Source organism: Echinops telfairi, unplaced genomic scaffold (genome assembly GCF_000313985.2).
Source record: "Echinops telfairi isolate 266 unplaced genomic scaffold, ASM31398v2 ScPeMD7_3;HRSCAF=10, whole genome shotgun sequence".
NCBI classification, from domain to species: domain Eukaryota; kingdom Metazoa; phylum Chordata; class Mammalia; order Afrosoricida; family Tenrecidae; genus Echinops; species Echinops telfairi.
Window position 1 is genome coordinate 26,257,771 of NW_022103899.1, and position 21,674 is coordinate 26,279,444.

Consider the following 21,674-nt stretch of genomic DNA (forward strand, 5'->3'; position numbering starts at 1 on the left):
AAGCTTTTAAGACCCCAGACGCTATATCTTTTGATAGCCGGGCACCATCAGCTTTCTTCACCACATTTGCTTATTCACCCGCTTTGTCATCAGCACAATCTATTTTCATACTTGATTCTGAAACACTTTGATTCCCTTTATACTTTCAGATTTTATATAAAGGGTTTTGAAAATGCTTATACATACCATTTATACTCGAATATAAGCTGACCTGAATATCAGCCGAGGCACTTAATTTTACCACCAAAACTGCATTAAAAATGTGCTGAAAAACTCGGCTTCCACATGAGTATATATGGTAAGTACATTATTTAAGCCGTGATTGTTATTTTTTAGATTATACTTATCGTTTACTCTTTATCAGTATTATTAGTCACTACTGTGATTTCTTTCTGCTTTGTTTTAGTTCAGCGATGGAGTCCTCAGTTTTAGAAACTGGCCCACTTTTTACTTCAGGAATTAAGAGATATGTGAAAGACCGAAGAATTTCAAAAACTGCCAAGTTGAATGTTTCTCTGGCTTCAAAAATCAAAACAAAAATAATAAGTAAGTGCCATTAGTTTAGGTGTCTACTCACATCTTTAGTTTTTCTTGTAGAGCATATAGAGTACTGGGTTCCTGATTTTATCAAGAATAGAAATAGACAAAAATGATTGAAGGTTGTCCCCAAGTTAAGATCTTTTCGAGTCACGGTAAACCATGCTTAAGACAGTTTGTTTTTTGGTTTTTTGAGTACATCTTATCATTAGTAACATGTTACACACATTGTTGCAGTGTATAAGTTGGGGATGTTATCACTCTCGTGCCAACCACCAGAGACAAGGATCAGATGTATAAAGGTACAGATAATAAAAGGCAAGAATGAGAACGAGGCAAGAACATGAAGTCCGAGAGTTATATCAGAACAGAGTCACTGTGCACTTGTTGGGACAGAGCCCATCGTATCTGGGGACTCCCCAGGTTTATATTAGTCATCGATATCTGTTTTACCAGATGCCTTTTAGCTCCTTCGCCTCCTGTTCGGTGGGTCGGTAAAATGATTTCTCCCTGTGGAGGAAGCTGAGTTCTCAGCAGTGAATGTTGGCTGGCCTGAGTTCTCGCTCGGTTCCTATTCCTTCTGCGTTCCTCAGGCCTGTTCTTCATCTTTTCTCAAGCGTATATTAATTTAGCTCCAGGCGCTGGAGTTTTAAAAAACTAAGTATGTACCCACCTTTCTCTTTCAACCTTCAGTTGAAACACCAAGAGAGAAAGAAATATATTTTGTTTAAAATAGTTTTAGTAATAAAGAATAAGATATTTTATTAAGATACAAATTTAATATTAACTCTTTTAAAACTCTTTTTACAGACAATTCTTCTATTTTAAAAATTTCCTTAAAGCACAACAACAGGGCATTAGCTCAAGCTCTTAGTAGAGAGAAAGCGAATTCTCGAAGTCTTACCACCGAAAAGATGCTGTTGCAAAAAGAAGTGGAGAAACTGAATTTTGAGAACACATTTCTTCGCCTAAAGCTAAATAATTTGGTATGAAAATTATACTGTGTTAACATTTTAAAGCATAACTAAAATCTCTTAACTACATTATTATAAAAGCTGTGCAAATGCTTTGCAAAGCTACAATTATTGTAAGAAACCATTGACAGTCAATGTGCCATGTAAATCTTATTAAAAGGCAAACTGCTAATAGAATAATAAAGTAGATGTCAAATTTGCATTCCAGATGTGGGCTTTGTAAACCAATATGTTCCCTTGGTCAACATTTAATGGCTCATGAGCAAAGCTAGGTGCATTAGTGGTTCTGCATGAAAACTGTGTTAGTCCAGGTAGACTAGAGAACCAAATCTAGGGAGACTCATATGTGTCAAGAAAGAGGTTTATATACAAGAGCAATTGAATTGAATATTGAGAAAACATCCCAACCCAGTCCAGATCAAGTCTATAAATCCAATATTAGCCCATATGTCCAATACCAACCTACAAATTCCTTTTCAGACTCATGAAACGCATGCAGTGATGCCAAATGCAGGAAGATCACAGGCCAGTGAGTGGGAAGTCTTGTGGATCCAGTGGTGTTGTAACCTTCTCAGCGCTGGCAGGGGTCTCCACGTGGCTTCTCCAGCTCCAGGGCTCTAGTGTTGCTCCATGTGTCTTGTCATCAGGAATGTCTTGCAGGGAGAGAATGTATCTGGCCTATTTATCAGAGCTATTTATCTCTGTTGAGCCTCCAAATGAGGTCTTCAAGCTGCGACTTGATTGACAGGCTAGACCTTACCCCTTCGCAAGTTGACAGGAGATTATGTAACTGCCACAAAAACTTTAGCAAAAGTTCCCAGAGTGTTTCAATTCTCCCTTAATCCCAGCATTGCCTTGGCTGCAAGCAGAGTAGAATAAAGGTAGTAGCTGCTTTCCCTGCCAGCTCCTAATCCCGTCCACAGACAGGACAGGAAGAGCCAGTGGTGAGCTGGACTGTTGAATCGAACACAAGTTGAACTTAGAATGAGAAAATGACCATCATACTTGAGGTTTGAGTCTCTCCCTGTGGCTGACAAACTATTTACTTGCCATGCAATATATTATTGTGTGTTATTATGCAAAGATGGAGAAAATGTTCATAGGAAAACTTACCATTGATACATCAAAAGCATTCATAGTGTGTAGACAGGATGGCTATTTTGACTATTACAACATAGAACCTTTTTAGCTTAATGTACAGTAATTGCAAGTGTTTTCTAAATCTTCTTATACTGAGGTATTCATAATGTGTGACATGATCATAAACTCCAAATCTTATTCACTAATAGGAGTCTTCTTTATTTTATGTATACAGAATAAGAAGCTTATAGAAATCGAAGCACTCATGAATAATAACTTGATAACTGCAATTGAAATGAGTAGTCTTTCTGAGGTAAGTAGAATTTATATGTAAGTAGTGTAATTTGTAAGCATTACTGAAGATAATTGAAATTGGCTAAATCGCATCAAAGTTAGAGATTCATAGTTTAAAATTTTTAGAAAAAAATGAAGATAATGATTTTAACTGACAGCACATTGTCATTTAGCATAATCAATAATTTGAAATTACATAAATATTAGGTTTTGATTAAAAGTAATATTACATTTAATCCCAACCTAATATATATATATTCAGTAATTAGATTGGGCAGCTTAGTGGAACGTGGAACATAAGCACATTGCCGTTAAGTTGATTCTGACTCTTCTTGACTTTAAAGGACAGAGTAGGGTTTCCATCTTTGTAGGGGAGCCCTGATGGCCTATTGTGCTATGTATTGGGCTACTAACCACAAAGTCAGTGGTTCAAACCCACCAGTGGCTCGCCAGGAGAAGAATAAGGCTGTCTACTCCTAAAAAGATTTAAAGTCTTAGTAGCTCCAAAGGACGGTTCTACTCTGTCCTCTAGGGTGAGTAAGATGCGACTCAATGGCAGTGAGTTTGGTTTAGTCTGGTGTACAAACCTCCATGGAAGCATGCTTCTCCAAAGCAGCTAGTGGGTTCACATTGTAAACTTTTCTGTTAGCAGCCAACTGCCTTAACCGTGCTACCAGGGCTCCTATCGTGGAACATAATGGTTCTTAAACAGACAGACTAAAGTTACATAAAAGAAACTAAGGATGGTAGCACTCCAGGTTGTCATGAGGGAAAAGGAGAAGGACTCAAGAGGGAAGACCCTCCTGAGCTGCTCCGCTTGCCGGTTTTTATTTGCCCGCCAAAGGAGAAAGTTTACAAAAGTCAAGTACAGGGGCCATACTAGGACACAATGACTTCTGGTGGAAGATGTTTCCTGATTCATAATTAGCAAACATTCTCATATAATTCACAGATATTCTTATATGAGCACCTGCTGTCTGACCTCCAGCAAGGAACTTCCTTATCACTCAGAGTTTGTGCCAAGTTCCTGGAATGTGCAGTTACACGCTGAAGATTTACTCATAGTTTTTGCACCCAAACTAAGTATTAAGATTTACCATTGATTTGAGTTTCTTGCTGATTCATAAGTTGTTTTCTGAGGGCGGCCGAGTGATTCATTTGGGAGCTGAAGTTAGTAGAAAAACTAACTAAAAACTAACAAAAGTTTTTTCGAATTCTCATGAGTGTAAGGTTGCATTATAAGGCAAAACATTAACACAAGTATGTTGATATTCTTAATCACACTTCAAGGTTTGTCTTAAAGCTTGAAATTCTGGTTGGCCTAGCGTTTCAGTTGTCCCCAGGTGACTCCTGTTGCTTGTTGAGTTTGAGGTAAGGAGCCTTTTTTAAGAAATGTTTAACTCTTCAGTGTGTTCGTTTTACACAGGTCCTCTTCCCACCAAGTCCTTTTGTGCTTAACATGTTTCACAGGGTTCTTTGTTCGTTCTCTTAGCTAGCAGGTCAGAAGCCTCTGTTCTGTCCCTGTTATTCCCCCCTGAAGAGAGCCGCACCCCGAATTGTTTTGGGGAAATGAATGCAGACCTATCTGGCTGCTTCAAGATGGTAGGGGTATTGTTGCCATATGAGTCTGCTTTCTTCCATCCCACCCCATTCTTTTCTCCTCTTGCCCCTGGGAACCATGAACTCACAAACAGTGGACTGGCCTTCAAGGTAGGAAGTTGCAGCCTGATAGATGCTTCATAAAGCAGTCAGCTCATTCACTCATAATCATCATCTTTATATGGAGCCATTGAAGCCTGGAAGAGACAAACTTTCCTAGAGTGTTACAGAGGCACAAGTTAAACTTAGCAATATGGGCCTATGTAGCCTGTTTCCACTAGCTAAATTGCCGAGACAAATCTACCACAAATGCTTTTGTTCCAATACTGGTGACCTGAGAAAGTTGTAGGAAAGACTTCCATACGCCACTGTAACAGCTTATGTCAAGTTGTCAAGAATAGAGGGGGTGGTGGTGGTGAAAATGACGTGGGCCTGCGGTTACTTTTAGTGTAGGAGCAGAGTTGAGTTGCCCCTGGAAGTTCTTGAAGGTCTCTAATTGCACCCACTAGCACTCATCTTGAAGGGTGGTATGGCTTCACTCAGTTTATGAGAAAACAGCTTCAAGGCTTTTTAGAGTCCACGAAGACTGAGGTTAATTTACTTTCCCCCTGGTCAATTTTAAGAAAAGACAGGCTATGGCAGGTCATGAGGATCAGTTCTAATAGACGTTCAGTATTTTCTTACAGTGTAATCTTTCCATTTTAATGAATTCATTCACGTATTAACTCTGTACAAACAACTTACTGTGTACTTTCAAGTTTCTTTTATCATCGGCCACATTCTGGCACAACTGGACGCTTTAAGACGGAACTACTGTTCAACTACTCTGACTTTCTGCCACTTACTGTATCCATCTAAGTTGTTTCCTTTTGCTAACTATTACATCACAGACTAAGCAATTGCTGAATGTGAACATATTAATCACTTTTAACTAAGCATCAGCAGAGGCTGAGGTTTGCCTCTAGAGGGAATTTGTGCTTGTCTTTCGGGCTCAAGCAAGCACCAAGGTCCAAGCGTACAGCAGTCTTGTGAAGGAAGGGAGACAGAAGCCTCCTCCAACTACAGGCGTCAAATTCACTCAGCTTTTCTGTTTAGGTTTTTGCTTTTTAAAAGAGGAGTTTTAAGCTTTAGTTAGGGTTGCTAAATAACAACACTTGTTTAGGTCTTTCCTATATATTGGTTGTAATTGCTTCAGTGGCCTTGCGGTTACCTTTTGGACATAGTACTAATAAGACTTGCTGCACTTTCCCAGGTTTATGTTTTAGAAAATAGCTTTCCTCACTGGGTCTTTTAATGACTCGATGGAAAATGGGTGTGCTATACAGGAACTCAAATTGTGATACTTTTGAGATGGAATGAGGGGAGGCTTTATGTCTTATAAGAGCAAGAGAAACAGGTGCAAAAGCCATCTGAACTCTTAATTTGAATTATAAAACCTCTTCCTAAAAGTGAAGCAGGGGACTTGGGAACAATTAAAAACTGATGTGAAGATAAACAGGCCTCCAAGGTACAGGGCCGAAGAGGTGTGAGAAACTTCGTACTTGGCAGCCCGTTGATGCCAACAAAATGGAAATAGATGGAAGTCAAAAAACCACCAAAAGATTTTCATAACAAATATTCCGCTGCCGTGTCCAGCAAAAACAGACAGACATCCAGGCAAGATCCACACATACCCACGGCTCCTTGAGTTTAATGTTGATGGTGTTGCCAGAGGAGTTAGGGAGCAGGGCTCCCATCAGTCGACAGGTTCTGTTACCACCAAGACTTGCTTCCAGCACCCATGAGCTCAGTGTCTTGGAGTCTCACAAGAGAGAGCTTCCCTCCCACTCCCATGTCTTGGGGTGGTGGCAGGAGGAGACCTCTGTGACACCCCTGCTGGACACGGCCAGCCTTCTCCGGGCCGGGGCAGAGTCCTCATACTGTTAGAGGCCGCAGCAGCAGCCCGGATAATTTTAGCATTTTAGTGTTCTTTCTTTTCCTCCTTCAAATCTCAATTGTTGTACCTTAAGGTTGCTGCTCTTAGGAGCTCATTAGGGTCAGTCTGGGTATGGAAGGGAACTAAAGCAGTTCAAATGGAACTCCAAGTACTAAGAATTGGTACAAGAATCAGTTCTTGATGTACTTTTTGCTCTAAGACTTTACCAACTTGTTCCCAAGTTCAATATTTGCTGTTCCATCATCTTGGAACCACACACAATGCTGCCAATTAGAAGCAGCTGATAACGTGCTTTCTCATCCATGAGCGTGTACCATGAGCAGCTTCAAGGAGCTGTTGGACGGACTTTAAATAAACCCATTGAGGCATTGTTAATTCCTGCCCCATGCTAGACATCCCTTTCGGAACCTACTAGCATTGACCTTTTTCAGCGAGTGAGGACTGTTCCTTTCCGGAATTCTCGGGGATGACTGGCCATTGCTTTCGTTTTCTTCTCGGTGCTCATCACGTGGTAGCACTCCAGCCAGCTGGGAGCTCCTTGAGACCTGCAAAGAACGACTCAAGACTCAAGACCGAGGCATGAGGGAAGAGGAAACGACTCAAGACCCTTTTTTAAAAAAATTATTTGCATGCCGAAGGAGGACGTTTACAGAAGTTCAAATGCAGGGCCAATATTAGGGCACAATGACGCCAGGTGTAAGATGTTTTCATGATTCATAAGTAACAAACCATAATCATGCTAACAAATATTCTCATATGATTAAGAAACATTCTTGCATGCGAGCACATTTTGACCTGATGTTCTTTTAGTCCCCAGCAAGAATCTCCTTATCACCCAGCGTTTGTGTCAAGTTCCTCGCACACGCAAACAGTTACACACTCAAAAAGTTTACTCATCGTCTTTGCACCCAAGCAATCCTCCCTATTCTAGGGGGCAAAGGACAATGTTTCCCTATGAGGGATTAAGTAGAAAGTAAAGATAACATTTCAAATTAGGAAATCTTTAAAAATAATTTTTAGGATAATCCTAACAGAGAAGACTTGGAGGAATAGAATCAAATTCAATTTTACACCATCCTTAGAAATACATTTGAGATGGTAAAAATACAAAATGAAAATCGAGAACAGAATTTACATTAGGTAGCACTTTATATGCCTACATGTAAAGAAAGGTGGAAACCATAAATAAAGCTGCTGATGGATTTTTTCAGAGGTAAAAAAAATTAAGTGGTTAAAGAAATTTTTTTTTTTAAGTAGTAAACTGGGAAATCATTTAAAAACACAGCCCCCAAAACTACTGCCATAGAGTTGATTCCACTCATGATGACCCTGTTGGGTTTCTGAGATGATAAATCTTTACAGAAGCATCTTTCTCCTGAGGAGCGCCTGGTGGGTTTGAACCACTGACCTTGCAGTCCAACACTCACCTGATAGGCTATCTTTTTGAACACTATTGTAAACTAGCACAAGGACAATCGGCAAGGAAGAGAAGGCCCATCTTCCCCCATGGAGCAGCTGGTGATTTAGAACTGCTGACCTTACAGAGGGTTCTTTAAAATCCAGTATGTAGGCCTGAATGCGCTCCATCTGAGAGGGTTTTAAAAAGGTAATGGAAGTATTTCATTATCTTTTCATTCCATTTTCCATGAGCTTTTTGAAGCCTCTTCATATACACGTAGAGATAGAGTAAGTATATGGGTATGCGCATATATATTTATTCCTAGCTACAGACTTAAAAAAACTATTCACAAAAAAGGTTGGAAGGTTATATTCCAAAATATAACCTTGAGTTATATGATTAAGAATGAACTGTGTTGTAACCTTATCGGCCTATTATTTTTATCGCCTCTTAAAGTCTAATATAGTTTTGACATAGGTACATATATTTATATGGCAATACATTGAGGAAGTGGACACACTTTGGGCCTCTGCTCCAGCCCTCCAACGCAAGAGCACTTGGTTCTAACATGGTATTCTGTGATGCTCACCCTCCCTGCACGGTCACTGAAGACATAAGGGGTACACAAGCAAATGTGGGAAAGAAAGCTGGTGGTGCCTGGCTATTAAATGATATAGTGCCTGGGGTCTTGAAATTTAAAAATGGCCATCTAGCAGAGAAGCAACAAGCCCGCATGGAGGAAGCACACCAGTCTGTGTGATCATGAGGTGTCAGGTAATAGACATCGGAAAACCCAAAACAAACACACACAAAAACATTGTTGAGAACGAGGTGGGTCAGAGCAGAGACCTAAAACCCATCTGCAGACAGTGGGACATCCCCTCACAAGGAAGGGATGAGTCAACCAGGGTGAAGTATAGCACTGATGACTCACAATGTTCCTCTGATCCCTTGAGGCTTCCTCACCCCCACCCTCATGACCACAATCCTGCCTTTCACTGTGGTTTAGGCTGGAGCATGTACACAGGTCCAGATAAGAGCTCTGGACACATGGAATCCAGGTCAGATAGCCTCCCATCAGGAACAGAAATGGAAGTAGTGATACCAGGAGGGTAAGGGAGGAGGGGGGAAGGAGACAGCAGTCAGTGTAAGATATGAAAATAATAATTTATAAATTATCAAGGGGTCAACAGGGTGTGGGGGGAGGAGGAAAAAGAGCTGATACCAAGGAGTCAAATAGAATGTAAATGTTTAGAAGATGATGGCAACATATGTACAAATATGCTTGATAAAATTGATGTATGGATTGTTACAAAAGCTGTTAAGAGCCCCCAATAAAATGATTTTTAGAAGTAAAATAAAATATAAGAAGTGTCCTTTATTATTGCCATGCTTGTGTAATTTAGTACTTTAATGAAAGTGAATTAATAGGATTGCAATGTCGTTTCTTTTCAGAAAGTATCCTTTTGTTCTTTCCAAACAGTTCCATCAGAGCCCCTTTGTGCGGCCAAGTAGCCCGAAGACACCAGTCAGTAAGCAGTGCACGCTGACACGTCTTCCGTTTGCAAGGTAATGTCTTCAGAGGTGACTTGTAAACTTCTCTGTAAATGGAACTTTGAGTAGTTTTATTTGGCCTGCTTCCTTGAAATATAGAAAACATTTAAAACTAAATAATGAAATACTTGTTAACACTTTGTTCTAACAATCCGGTATTCTATGATGCTCACCTTCCCAACACAATTGCTGAAGACAAAATGGGTGCATAAGCAAATGTGAAGAAAGCTGATGGTGCCTGGCTATCAAAAGATATATTGTCTGGGGTCTTGAAGGCTTGAAGATAAACAAGCGGCCATCTAGCTGAGAAGCAACAAAGTCCACATGGAAGAAGCACACCAACCTGTGTGATCAAAACCATGCCCAAGGTGAATGGGGTGGAGATGAGCCAGTCAGGATGCAGTATAGCACCGATGAAGCACGCAACTTTCTTCTAGTTATTTGGTGTTTCCTTCACCCCACTATCATGACCTCAGTTCTGCCTTACAAACTGGATTAGACCAGAGCATGCACACTGCTACAGATAAGAGCCCACAACACAGGGAATCCAGGATAGATAAACCCCTCAGGGCCAACAATGAGAGTAGAGATACCAGTAGGATTAGGGGATGGTGTGGGGAGAATGGGGGAAACAATCACAAGGATCAACCTAGGGGGACAAATAAAGGAAAAGTGGGCGAGGACCAACGGAGGGGAAAGAAATGGGGAGCTGATATCAGGGGCTCAAGTGGCAAGAGAATGCTTTGAAAATGATGATCGGCTTGACACATTGGGTGAATGTATGGATTGTGATAGATGTAAGAGACCCCAATAAAAGTATTTTATAATAATAATAACGGAAATACTTGTTAAATTAACATTGCACTGATAAAAGCAATTGTATGCATAATCTAATAAAATTTATTTTAAACTTTGAAATATATTCAATTTTTCCATAAATAATAGAAAATGGGGCATTTCTATGTTTTAATTTTCTCATCTGTTAACTTGTGGCATAGCGATCACATACTGGGCTGCTGAGCTCAAGGTAAGCCTTTGGAGACCACCAGCTGCTGGCCAGCCGAAAGCTCTCGGAGGCCTCCTCCTCTGAAGGAGCCTCTCTGGGAGACCCACGGGTAGGGCAGCGCTGCCTCGTCCTCTAGGGTCAGCTCGATGGCAGGAAGTTTGGTTTTGAGTTTATTAACTTGCTACCTTTTACTGTGCCTGTATCATTGCCTTCCTGATAGCGACATTCACCCTTGATTTACTATACTGACACCAATGATCACATGCTACTTCTTCAATGGTACGAGTGCCTCAGAACACGTTGAAAGCACCACAGGCCCAGTCGTGCCTGGTTGTTGTGTCTTTTCATTTTGCATGTGTTTTCATCGCATGGGCCATTACTGTCGCCTGTACTCATTTATGACCTACATATTTACCTTTCCTATTGTTCACATCCGTTTCTGCACTTTTACATTCCTTTCTGAAAGAATTGTCCTTCTGCCTGAAGAAACCCTCGGTTATTTCCTTTCTTGCAGATTGACAGGCTGTTGTTTCCTTCTCTCGTTTCTCAAGGCAACATCTTTGTTTCACCTTCCTTTTGAAGACTAAAGATGACATTGCTACCAATTGGCTTTAGATTTTCATAAATATTTTTCAATGTTTTTTTCATTATCAAGAATTTCTAAAAGTTTTTTTTCTTTTCTTTTGAGGGTATGTAGAAAGATCTTTAGCATTGGGGAATATTACTCTTTACACTTTTATATCAAGAATGTTTCTTTAGCAAATAATTACTGTGGGTTTGTCTCCAATTTTCTATTATATACTTAACCCATTTAGGAACATGGCTTTGTTTCATGAGTCCTTTTTTAGAAACATAATAAATGTATTTCTCATAAAACCTTACATACAATTATACTTGTTAGAAGCCAGAGGAAAAGTTTTGAGTATTCCATAGAATTAAACACTAGAAAAGTATAAATAGGATATGTAGATGTTTGTTAAGTACGTTTGAATTTTGTTCATATCTTTTGTATTGTTATCCTAATAGCCCAACTCACGCTTATGGGGATAGGAAGCATTCCTATTTCACTTCAAGTTCTGTTTTACTAGCAACTGCTCATTTTCCTACCTGTAATTGTGTTCAGTAAGCACATAAAGATTCCTGGGGGTGGCGCTGAGGCCGGGTAGTAAATTATAGGAACATAGAAAGCACTGTTCGTGCAATCTTAAAAATAATTTTTATGAGATATAAAATCCCTTATTCTAGAATTTCCCACTTGTTTCTAGGGTCCCATTAACTTCAAATGATGATGATGGTGACGATGATGATAAAGAGAACATGCAGAAAGATAGCAATTTTATGTCAAAGTCAACACCTGATCCTTACTCATTGGTATCAACAAAGCAACCTTTACCAGCCCAATATCCCCTGGAATTAACACTTCTTAAAGAAAAGAACCAGAATGTGCATGATTTAGAAGATGCAGATATACTTTCCAAAGGTAAAATTGTTTTTTTTTTTTAAAAACAAAAACTCTTAGTAGCAGAATAAAATAGTTTAATCAGAATTTCTTGAGGTTGGTGATGTACATTTAATAAGTTAGATCTCTTACAGATTTACTAACTTCTACCATTCTCACTGCTGATGAAAAATTTTGAAGCATATTTCAGTAATTGTCAGATCTACAGTACCCTTAAGAATGTTTTCTTGGAGTCCTATTACATGAATCAAAATATCCAAGGTGCTCATTTAGTTTCCCCTTCTTTTTGCGGTAAAAACATTGGCTTCTACCTATGTATAGTGACTTTCTCAAGATCATAACCTTTCCACGTTAAAACAAAAGCTTGAGTCGGGGTAAAAGTTGAGCAGGAGAAAATGATGATGTTTTTATTCATACAGTGTTTCTAAATGATAATCCTAGCTTATAGATTCTTGTGTTTATGTATTTTCAGATTGGAATAGGGAATCATAATTATATTGACTTTGGAGTATGAGTTATTTTTTCTTTAACTTTCTGAAAAGTTAAATATATTTACATAAACTTTAGTGGCCGATGGGCAGCTTTCTGATAATTATCTTTATCAGAGCGATCACTGCATCTTAGGTCCATTTGCTCTCCCCTTTAGAAATATCTTAGTGCCTATAATGTTGGCTGTGCTCCGTCCTATATTGTTGAGGAGGCTGGACCTCAGTGAATTTTCAACATATATTTTCCAGATATATGAATGTAATGTGGCTTATGAATATTTTGATGACTTCCACTTTATTTTTATCAGCATGAATTCTTAGTATAACCAGGATAACAGAACTCATGACAGAAATCCTATCTTTAAGTTTGCTTTCTAATCTCATTTCTTTAACATCATAAATTCATTTAACATCATAAATTCCTTCTCATTTAACATCATAAATTCCTTTTCATGACTTCTTTGTTTCTATTTTTTGTCTAGAAAGCCATCCCCATTCAGAGCAGAGTTCTAAGAGTTCCCTGGTGAGTGAGAGGCACCGTGTGCAGTGTGTCAGCCACAGAAAGGATCAGCGCTCTTCTAGTAAGGTGACTGAAAGAAAGAGGCATGTGCCATCGAGAGTGTCAGACGAGCCCACTGCGGACACCCCTTTTGTGACAGAGTTAGGTCAACCACTGACTCCAAGTCCAGGTGTCCACTGGAGTGAGGAGATTCCTGACCAAACTCAGGAGGCAAATATGAAAATCCAAGGAGAGGTACAGTGCCTTCCTGGCTCGTCTTCCAAGTCTGTGGATGAGCCTGCCACAGAGGGCGTTCACAAAGTCCAGGGGAACGATGACTTACAATTGCAGAAAACGGTGTATTACGATGCTGACATGGACTTAACTGCTGGTGAAGTAAGCAAGATTATTACAGTTTCAACACGCATCCAAACTAGAAGTAATAAAGACACAAATGGCTCTGAAGTGAAAACTTTCAGAAGGGTGAAAGATTCGAGCTCTAAAAAAAAGAAAGAAAGATTAAAAAGACAAGTGAAAAGTAGTGTAGATGTAGCTAGTGAGGAGAAGAATGAAAACAGGCAAGAAAGCTCTGTTGTTGCCAATGGTATAGGTGCTTCCGAAGATCCAGATTTTATTTGCGGTTCTGAACAGCTGACTCAAGTGAATCTGCTGCAGAAAGGAACCCTCCGTAAGGACTTGGACGAAGATGACAGACAGCGCATACAGTGTAACAAAAAGAAAGGTACACACTTAATGAATGAGCAAGAGGAAACATGCGCTCCCCCCCACAGTTCTGATAAATCCCAGCAGGAGACTAACCGGGATACAGGCCAGCTTTCCTTTACTTGCCCTAAAAGTAGAGCTTCAAGACAGACATTTGTGATCAATAAGTTTGAAAAGGGTAACTTACTCTTAAGCCAAACGGATAAAGAAACCATTTGTGAAAAGCTAGAAGTTACAAATGAATGTCCAGCAGCTGATCTTTCCACCAAAGATCATGGAAATCTCCATGCTCCTGAGACCCAGAACATGTGGGGCTTGAAAGAACCTGTTGCTGACGTGCAACCTGCTCAGCAGAATGAATCTAAAGCGAATAAGAAGCTTAGGCAGAAAACAAATCGGAAAACAGAAATAATTTCTCAAACAAAGCAGAGATCAGAGAATTATGATAACAATGCCCCTGAACTTGAAATAGAAGACATTTTCTTCCAAACTCAACAGACTAAAGAAACTGTCCCCGGCAATGTAGGGGTCTCAAGTGAGTTCCGTGCTCCGGTGCGCTCCATCAGAGGTGATAGAAACCTATGCAATTGGGAGGTCCAGAATGGGGACTTAGATGATTATGGGACCCAGGGCATGCTGGGCTTGAAAAGGCGTGTCACCAATATGCAGCCTGCTCAGCACAACGAAGTGAAAGTAGATAAGAAGGTTAGGCAGAAAACAAATCGGAGAACAGAAATAATTTCTAAAATAAGCCAAATGCATGAGAATAATGTTAACGGTACGCATGACCCTGAAACAGAAGACTTTTTCTTTCAAGCCCCAGAGAATAAAGAAACCATCTCTGGGAATGCAGACGTCTCAAGTGAGTTTCAAACACTGCCTCTCTCCACCAGAGATAATAGGAACTTGTACAACTGGGAGATCCCACATGTGCTGGGTGTGCAAAAGCAGATCCTAGATAGGTACCCAGTGGAGAAAAATGAGTCCAAAGTCAATAAGAAGCTTAGGCAGAAAGTGAGTCGGAAGACAGAAATAATTTCTGAAACGAACCATAGAGATCCCGACAAAGGTGGGCTTTGCGCAGAAAATGACAGCTTTGTGTTCCAAAAGGAGGACTCAAGTGGGTTTCCCACACCTGCTCTTTATACCAAAGATAGCGGAAGTCTCTGTCATACTGGGACCCCGACACGTCGGGGGGCGAAAAAGCCTGCCCCTGATGTGCAGACTGCTGGTCAGAAGGAGTCAGAAATGCCCAAGAAGCTGGGGAAGAAGGTAGGTAGGAAGACGGAAGTCATTTCTGAAATGAACCAAATAAATGAGAATAACCTAGAGAGAGGGAACTTACTTTCTGTAACCCAGAAGGAGAACAAAACCATCCCTGAAAAGCCGGAAGATGCACATGAGTTTCAACTAGCTGATTCTGCCACCGGAGGTCAGAGGACTGTCTGCGATGATGACACCCAGAGCATGCTGGGCTTGAAAAAGCGTGTCGCTGCTCAGCAACATGAACAAAAAGTCAGTAAGAAGCCCAGGCAGAAAGCAAACCGGAAAACAGAAATCATTTCTGAAGTGAACCAAATAAATGACTATAATAGCAGATATGCATGTGACCCAGTCAAAGGCAACTCCTTTTCCCTTACCCCAAAAGATAAAGAAGACTTTTTAGAAGACTTAGAAATCATCAATGAATTTCAAACAACCCATCTTGCCACCAAAGAGAATAGAAACGTATATGATTATGGAACCCAGAATATGTGGGGCTTGAAAAAGCGTGTCCCGGATAAGCAACCTGCTCAGCAACATGAATCAAAAGTAAATAAGAAATGTAGGCAGAATCGGAAAACAGAAATAATTTCTGAAATAAACCAAATATATGAGGATAATGACAAAGCCAGGCATAGCCCAGACAGCCATACAAACCATCTTGATTTTAAAATAAGTAAGTCTAAACGGAGACGTGAAAGCCAGGACATTAACAATAGACACTGTATGGAAATCAACAGTAATGAAAAAGAAAATTGGGATCATATTTCAAATCCTTACAAACTAGTTCAAAAGCACAGGAAAGAGTCATCCGGCAGGGCAAAGACCATTGTGGCTAACTGTAAGCACAATCCTGTCTTGCCAATAACAGGTTCTCCACAGAATTCTATCTCCTTAGAATTGGGTTTAAAACAAACTAGTAGTGAGTTAGATTCTAATTCTAGAAACGAACTTGAACTACATAAGAATCAGAGGCAAAGCACTTCAACTGTGAACAAAAAGAGAAAGTGCCCCTTTGTGGAAGTGATGGAAGGAGGATGCCAGGACCAAAAGGCAAATAAAATGACCTCCCAATCAAAGAAAAGGAAGACTGTCCCCGGTCCTTGTCCTGGGAGTCTCGAAGTAACGGAGCTAACATCGTCCACTCTCCAGGGCGAGTCAGTCCAATTGGGACAAGTTGATAAGGACAAAAACTTGGACATTGAGAATATTGTCAACACCAAGCTAGATTTTCACAGAAAGAAGTCTAAGCCTTCGTCTCAGATACGTTTACCTCAAGTACAAGATTCTTCCTGTAAAGCTGTTCTGGCGGATTCAGTCCAGTTGAGTTTTTCTCCTAGAAGATGTTCAATCAATGGAAGTTTTGACCTAGCAGACACACCAGTCCTTCAAGTCTGTGATGATGTCCCTGAAAAGAAGGGAGAGGTGAAAGGGACAGTGAACCGGAGGACACACCAGTCTGCAGCAGGTGGGTCCACGCCCGCCGGGATGGGGCTTTAGAAGTTAACATTGTCCCTCCTTTCCCATGGCCAGCAAGGCATTTCCTGCTTTCACTGGTACTTTTATGTAATTTAAAAACAGTATACACCTGTGTAAGTTCAACTACTAAAACCACATAAAGGAAGGGATTTTCCTTTTTTTTAAGTTGAATTATTAGGGAAAATAGCAGTGAATAGATTTACTTACAGTCTACAAAACAGACTTGTCCTGTTATCAAGAATTTGCCTATTGATAGCTTTACACCGATAATTTCTTTTTTCACTTATTCAAAGGAAATTGCACATTTGAAGTGAAAACAATGAATTGCACGTGTTTTATTTTTACCAAAGACAATGACATGTTTCCTAAGAGTGGGAACTTTTTCTCCATTCAGTAGCACTTCTATTTAATGTGATGGAAGGATTTGACTAGGTGTTTTAAAGGTTTAAAACAAATACCACTACCTTTCCTCTGCACACAGTTACGTAAACATAATAGTGTGAAATGTATCTGATGCTTTAATAAAGGCACAGACATGCTGAAAGAGTATGATGAAGAGTAGTTTTGACTAGAGGAATTAACAAATACATCATGAACCAAGTGGTATTTCAAGCCTTGAAGTAGGGTGGGTAGGAGTGTTTACCCTTAGTGTTCCCTTTTTGTTTTTCTCCAGTTATTAAAATAATAACTAACTCATAGCAAAAAGTTGAAGATAAAGAATCAGGGGCTGAGGCTGGGAGTCACCAGCCACTAACGTTAACTTCCACTTATAGATCGCTTAACATTTTGACATACATCCAGACTTCAATGTGAAGATTTTAAAATAAATATTAGAGGTCATACTATATATACATTTTTTATCCTATTTATCCCCCCACCTTAAATTAGGCATTTCCTTATCAAGACTTTCTACAGGTTCTCAACCTTCCTAATGCCAGGACCCTTTAATACAGTTCCTCGTGTTGTGGTGACCCCCTAACACTTTCGTTGCTACTTCATAACTGTAATTTTGCTACTCTTATGAATTGGGCGACCTCTGTGAAAGAGTCGTTCGACCCCAAAAGGGTCGCGGCCCACAGGTTGAGAACTGTTGTTCTGCAGGGAAGCTACCATTTCCATATATGCTTACAGAACACTAGGATTTGGGTGGATAGGGCTGTTCCAGGTAAAAGACTCATTGAAGCAAAGGTAATTCAGAGGACTGGGATTGGAGGGGATGTTGGAGAGCTGAACCACCCCCTCCTCTCTCTCCAGGGCTCCTTTCCCAGAGTGAGCAGTCAGTGAACTCAGTGTAGAGTCTTTGAATTGGCCTGAATGGTAATGAATTTTTGTCAGCCTATGTGTGATAACGGAATAAATGTTGGAGGCCACTTTTGATGGTTTGTTGTGAATTCTAAGTCTATTTTCCTCTCAAATTGTTAGAAAAAGATGAACTGATGTACAGCTGTTTTTATGAGTACTATTGTATATAAAGGAGCCCTGGTGGTGCTGGGGGTTAGGCGTTGGACTGCGAACTGCAGCAGCTCCATGGGTGAAAGCTGCCTGCTCCTACAAAGAATGGCCATCCAGAAGCCCGATGTAGGGTTGATATAAGTTAGAATCAGGATTTGGGGGGTTTGTTTATTGTAATATTTAAAATTCGATCATTGTTAAGATAGAAATTGTGTTGCCTATGGTTTGGAGACTACTATTTATTTCCATATCTTTAGGATTTTTTACAAATATTAGTGAAAACATACTCTTTTTCAGGTTATAGAATGCTACAGGACTTGACAAATACCAGCTTTGTTTCAAATAACACTCCTAAATCTGAACGTATAGCAGAAGATCTATCTTCAGAACTTCCAGGCAGAAGAAGAAGATGTGTTCCTCTCTCTTTGAAAGAGCCAAGTCTCAAAGGGTTAGTATCACTGTGAGATCAAAGTGCTTTTCCTCTATTATGATAAAATACACGAGCCCGGTGGCACTGTCAGGCAAGTATTAGGCCACGATTCACAGTGTCAGCAGTTCAAACTACCAGTCACTTCACAGGAGAAAGATGAGGCTAGCTGCTCTCAGAAAGATGTACAGTCTTGGAAATCCTGTAAAGACCCAAATAACTATCAGATTGTTAAATGCATACCACTTTGTAAATAATCCAAGCCAGCATCAGTATTTGACATTTCTGAATAGTAATGGAACGTACATTGCATGGGGACTGTTAAGTTGCTGCCTTGTCCTGTAGAATTCTGAACTGTGAGGGAGACATCCTTGAGTCTGCATCCTATTTCTCAAATTGTCGGCCACTAATTTTAACATCCACCGATAGGTCTCGCCTGCAACAATTAGAATGATGCTTGCATAATATTTCCTCTTTTTCTTCTACAATTCAAAGTCTTCTGTAAAGAAGAAAGAAGAGCCATTTTTTCTCATTTATTTATATCACGCCAGACTCGTATCTATTTGAAATTGAATTTATGTAAATCCAATTTATTCCAATATTTACTCTTTTGCCAAAATTTATTCCTGTTTGACCATTCCCTTTAGTTAGCTCTTCAGTCGTTTCAGCAAGACATCGTACTGTTTGAACATTTCTTTATTTTCTGATATAAAAGATGGTTCAGACTCATGTAACATTTTCATTCAGTAACCTGGGAGAATGAACTAATCTTAAAAGAAAATATAAGGTTACTGGGTAAAACAAACAAACAATTAGACCAAGCTTTGAATGCCCTTGCTAACTAGTTAGTAGATACAGAAGAAAGATGCCCGATTGTGCTGTGGGCTCTCATTAGAATGCTAACTAAGATCAGCAGTTCAAACCCACCATCTTGCTCCCTGGGAGAAGGATGAGGCCACAGCTCATAAAGATTTACAGCCACAGAAACCCTATCCAATGGCACTAAGTAGAAATAAACTCAATGGCAGTGGGCTGGGTTGGGTTAGGAACAGAAAAAAAACTCTCCTATCAGGAACCTAATGAGAGAAGAACCCAGAGAGGCAGGTGGAACTTGCAACTGGATTTTTTAGCCTTAGGGAGCAGAGAAGCAAAATAAATCCACTGGAATGAAGAGCCTTAATATTAGGTATCTTTTAATAAAGCTAGGTAACTCCAGTAGAAGCACAAACTAAAAATTATCTCCCCGCCACCCTTTCAGTCCCAGGAAAGGAACCCTGGTGCTGACTGGAAGAAGAAAAGAAACTTCCCTGAGAATTTATAACCATGACCCCGCCCTCATGCAGACTGCAGCTGGGCCCACACTGTCTGGAAGACCCAGAGTGCTTGCAGCCGAGGCGTTAGTCGAGGTCTCCCTGACTGGTCCTGCACGTGGTATATGTGAGAGGGAGTGCAGAGACTCTAGAGCAGTGGTTCTCAACCTTCCTCATGCCGCCACCCTTTAATACAGTTCATGTTGTGGCGACCCCCGACCATCAAATTATTTTCGTTGCTACTTCATAACTGTCATTTTGCTACTGTTACAAGTCAGGCGACCCCTGTAAAAGAGTTGTTCAACCTCCAAAGGGGTCACGACCCACAGGTTGAGAACTGCTTCTCTAGAGGAACCCCCTTCATCTCAGGCCTCACCATAGTTTCCACAGATCAAGCCGCCAGGGAACCCAACAGCTAGCTCACAGTAGAAAGAAGAGTAGGCACACAAGGCACCAGAAGACAACAGACAGGCGATGTATGCTGACACTTTCAAGAAGTAAACCAGAGAGGTTTTTTTATTTTCTTTAATTAAATAATTTTATTGGGGGCTCTTACATCGCCCATCACAATCCATACATTCATCCATTGCATCAAGCACATATGCTGCCATCATCATTTTCAAAGCAGTTTCTTTCTACTTGAGCCCTTGATATCAGCTCCTCATTCCCCCCACCCCCACCCCGCTCGTCCTCCCTCATGAGCCCTTGACAAGTTGCAGATTATTATTTTCATATCTTACACCGTCCTCAATTCAGAGAGTTTGGTAGATGAGTAAAGAATGTTGAGTGAAAAAGCAGATTACAGAGAAGCACATACAGTAAGGAGTGCAGTACACAGATAGGAAGAAAAGTGTCCAGGAAAGCAGAGAAACAATGAGCACAGTTGAGAGTGTTCCTTCCTCCAGAGGAGAAGGATGTGCTGACTTCTGACAGGTGGTAGTGTATTTCTTAGCCTGGATAGTAGGTACGTGAGCACTTAATTTATTGTTTTTAAATGGTACGTGCTCGAAGTTTCTGTATGCATGCTAAAGTTCATACTAAAAATGTGGTATATAAAATTTAATATGTAAAATCCACATTGACTAATTTTTCTGATAAGCCTGATTTCTATCTTTGAGTTTTTCAAATCCCTTGCCAAGTTGGTGGTCTGGGGAACTGGTATGACACAGCAGTATTCTCTGTGCTCCCGGCAGATACGTTACTTTAGGGTTGTTGCTATTGTTAATTCTTTTTCTGCTTTGCAGGAAGATGAGAAGATGAGGTAGATTTCTGGATACTCATTTTCTGAATTCTTCGAGCATAAAGCATCAAACAGATACAATTGAGATCCAGAGGATGAAACACATGTGCAGTCCCCGCCCCCCCCCATCATTTACCTTTCATTGGAATATTGGTTGGCTCATTCTTATGTTTAGACACATATATGTGTGTATGTGGATATAAATATGTATATATATATGTATATGGAACAGTTCTTTTGTAATATTAATCTCTTAAAATAATTTTGGTTATCATATAGCTTATCTGTCTCTTCCTTTAAACCACTTTCTAACTAAGAGCTTTAAACCAAGTAATAACTGTGATCCTTTTAGCCAAATAAAATAAATCAATGAATATTACAGCTTTGGTTCCTTTGTCATACACCGAACTATCTTATCTTTTTTGAACCATTCAGTATATGATAAGATCCAAAAGGGCTTACAAGTCTTCACGTCATAGTCAGTTTCCTCTGCTTGTAGGTGCCAGCTCCTCCCTGCTTTCGTTCTATAATAGGGTACATTTGGTGATTTGGGTAGGGGAGCGGGGGAAGGGGATTAACTCATCAGGCTCTTGAATTTAGTTTTTATGATTTTAAAGATTGCTTACTATTTCCAAGCAAGAGCAATAAATCCTATTCATATCTGTGATCAATGCTTATACTTTATTCACATTCTATTCTGCCTTAGAAGTAAAAGCTTTGGAAGTCTTTTTCAGCTACAAGAACTCCGTTAGCCCCTGAGGCATTAATAGCTGAACAGTACCCTCCCCTCAGATTTCACCTCCAAATTTCTGGTTTCTAATAATCCCAATCTCTTCCCCTCTCACCCCAGTTGGTTCCTCTATACTGCTGGAGGGAATGCAAAATAATTGAACTCTTGGATATAGATATAATTTTGACAGCATTTACCAAAATGGTGCCCTGGATTCTATATGTC

The 21,674-nt window shown here is 40.1% G+C and overlaps 1 protein-coding gene across 1 annotated transcript in view; it reads left to right on the plus strand.

Annotated features, from left to right (window-relative positions):
- The window catches only part of SGO2 (shugoshin 2), a 28,074-nt gene extending 6,981 nt beyond the window's left edge, over positions 1-21,093 (plus strand). Inside the window, exons 2-9 of the mRNA XM_045295681.1 lie at positions 407-546; positions 1,348-1,523; positions 2,827-2,904; positions 9,303-9,388; positions 11,645-11,859; positions 12,809-16,279; positions 18,040-18,190; positions 20,724-21,093. Coding sequence (XP_045151616.1) covers positions 414-546; positions 1,348-1,523; positions 2,827-2,904; positions 9,303-9,388; positions 11,645-11,859; positions 12,809-16,279; positions 18,040-18,190; positions 20,724-20,739 — 4,326 coding nt within the window. The 5' untranslated portion in view covers positions 407-413 and the 3' untranslated portion in view covers positions 20,740-21,093. The remainder of the gene's footprint in view (positions 1-406; positions 547-1,347; positions 1,524-2,826; positions 2,905-9,302; positions 9,389-11,644; positions 11,860-12,808; positions 16,280-18,039; positions 18,191-20,723) is intronic.
- Positions 21,094-21,674: the final 581 nt, after the last annotated feature.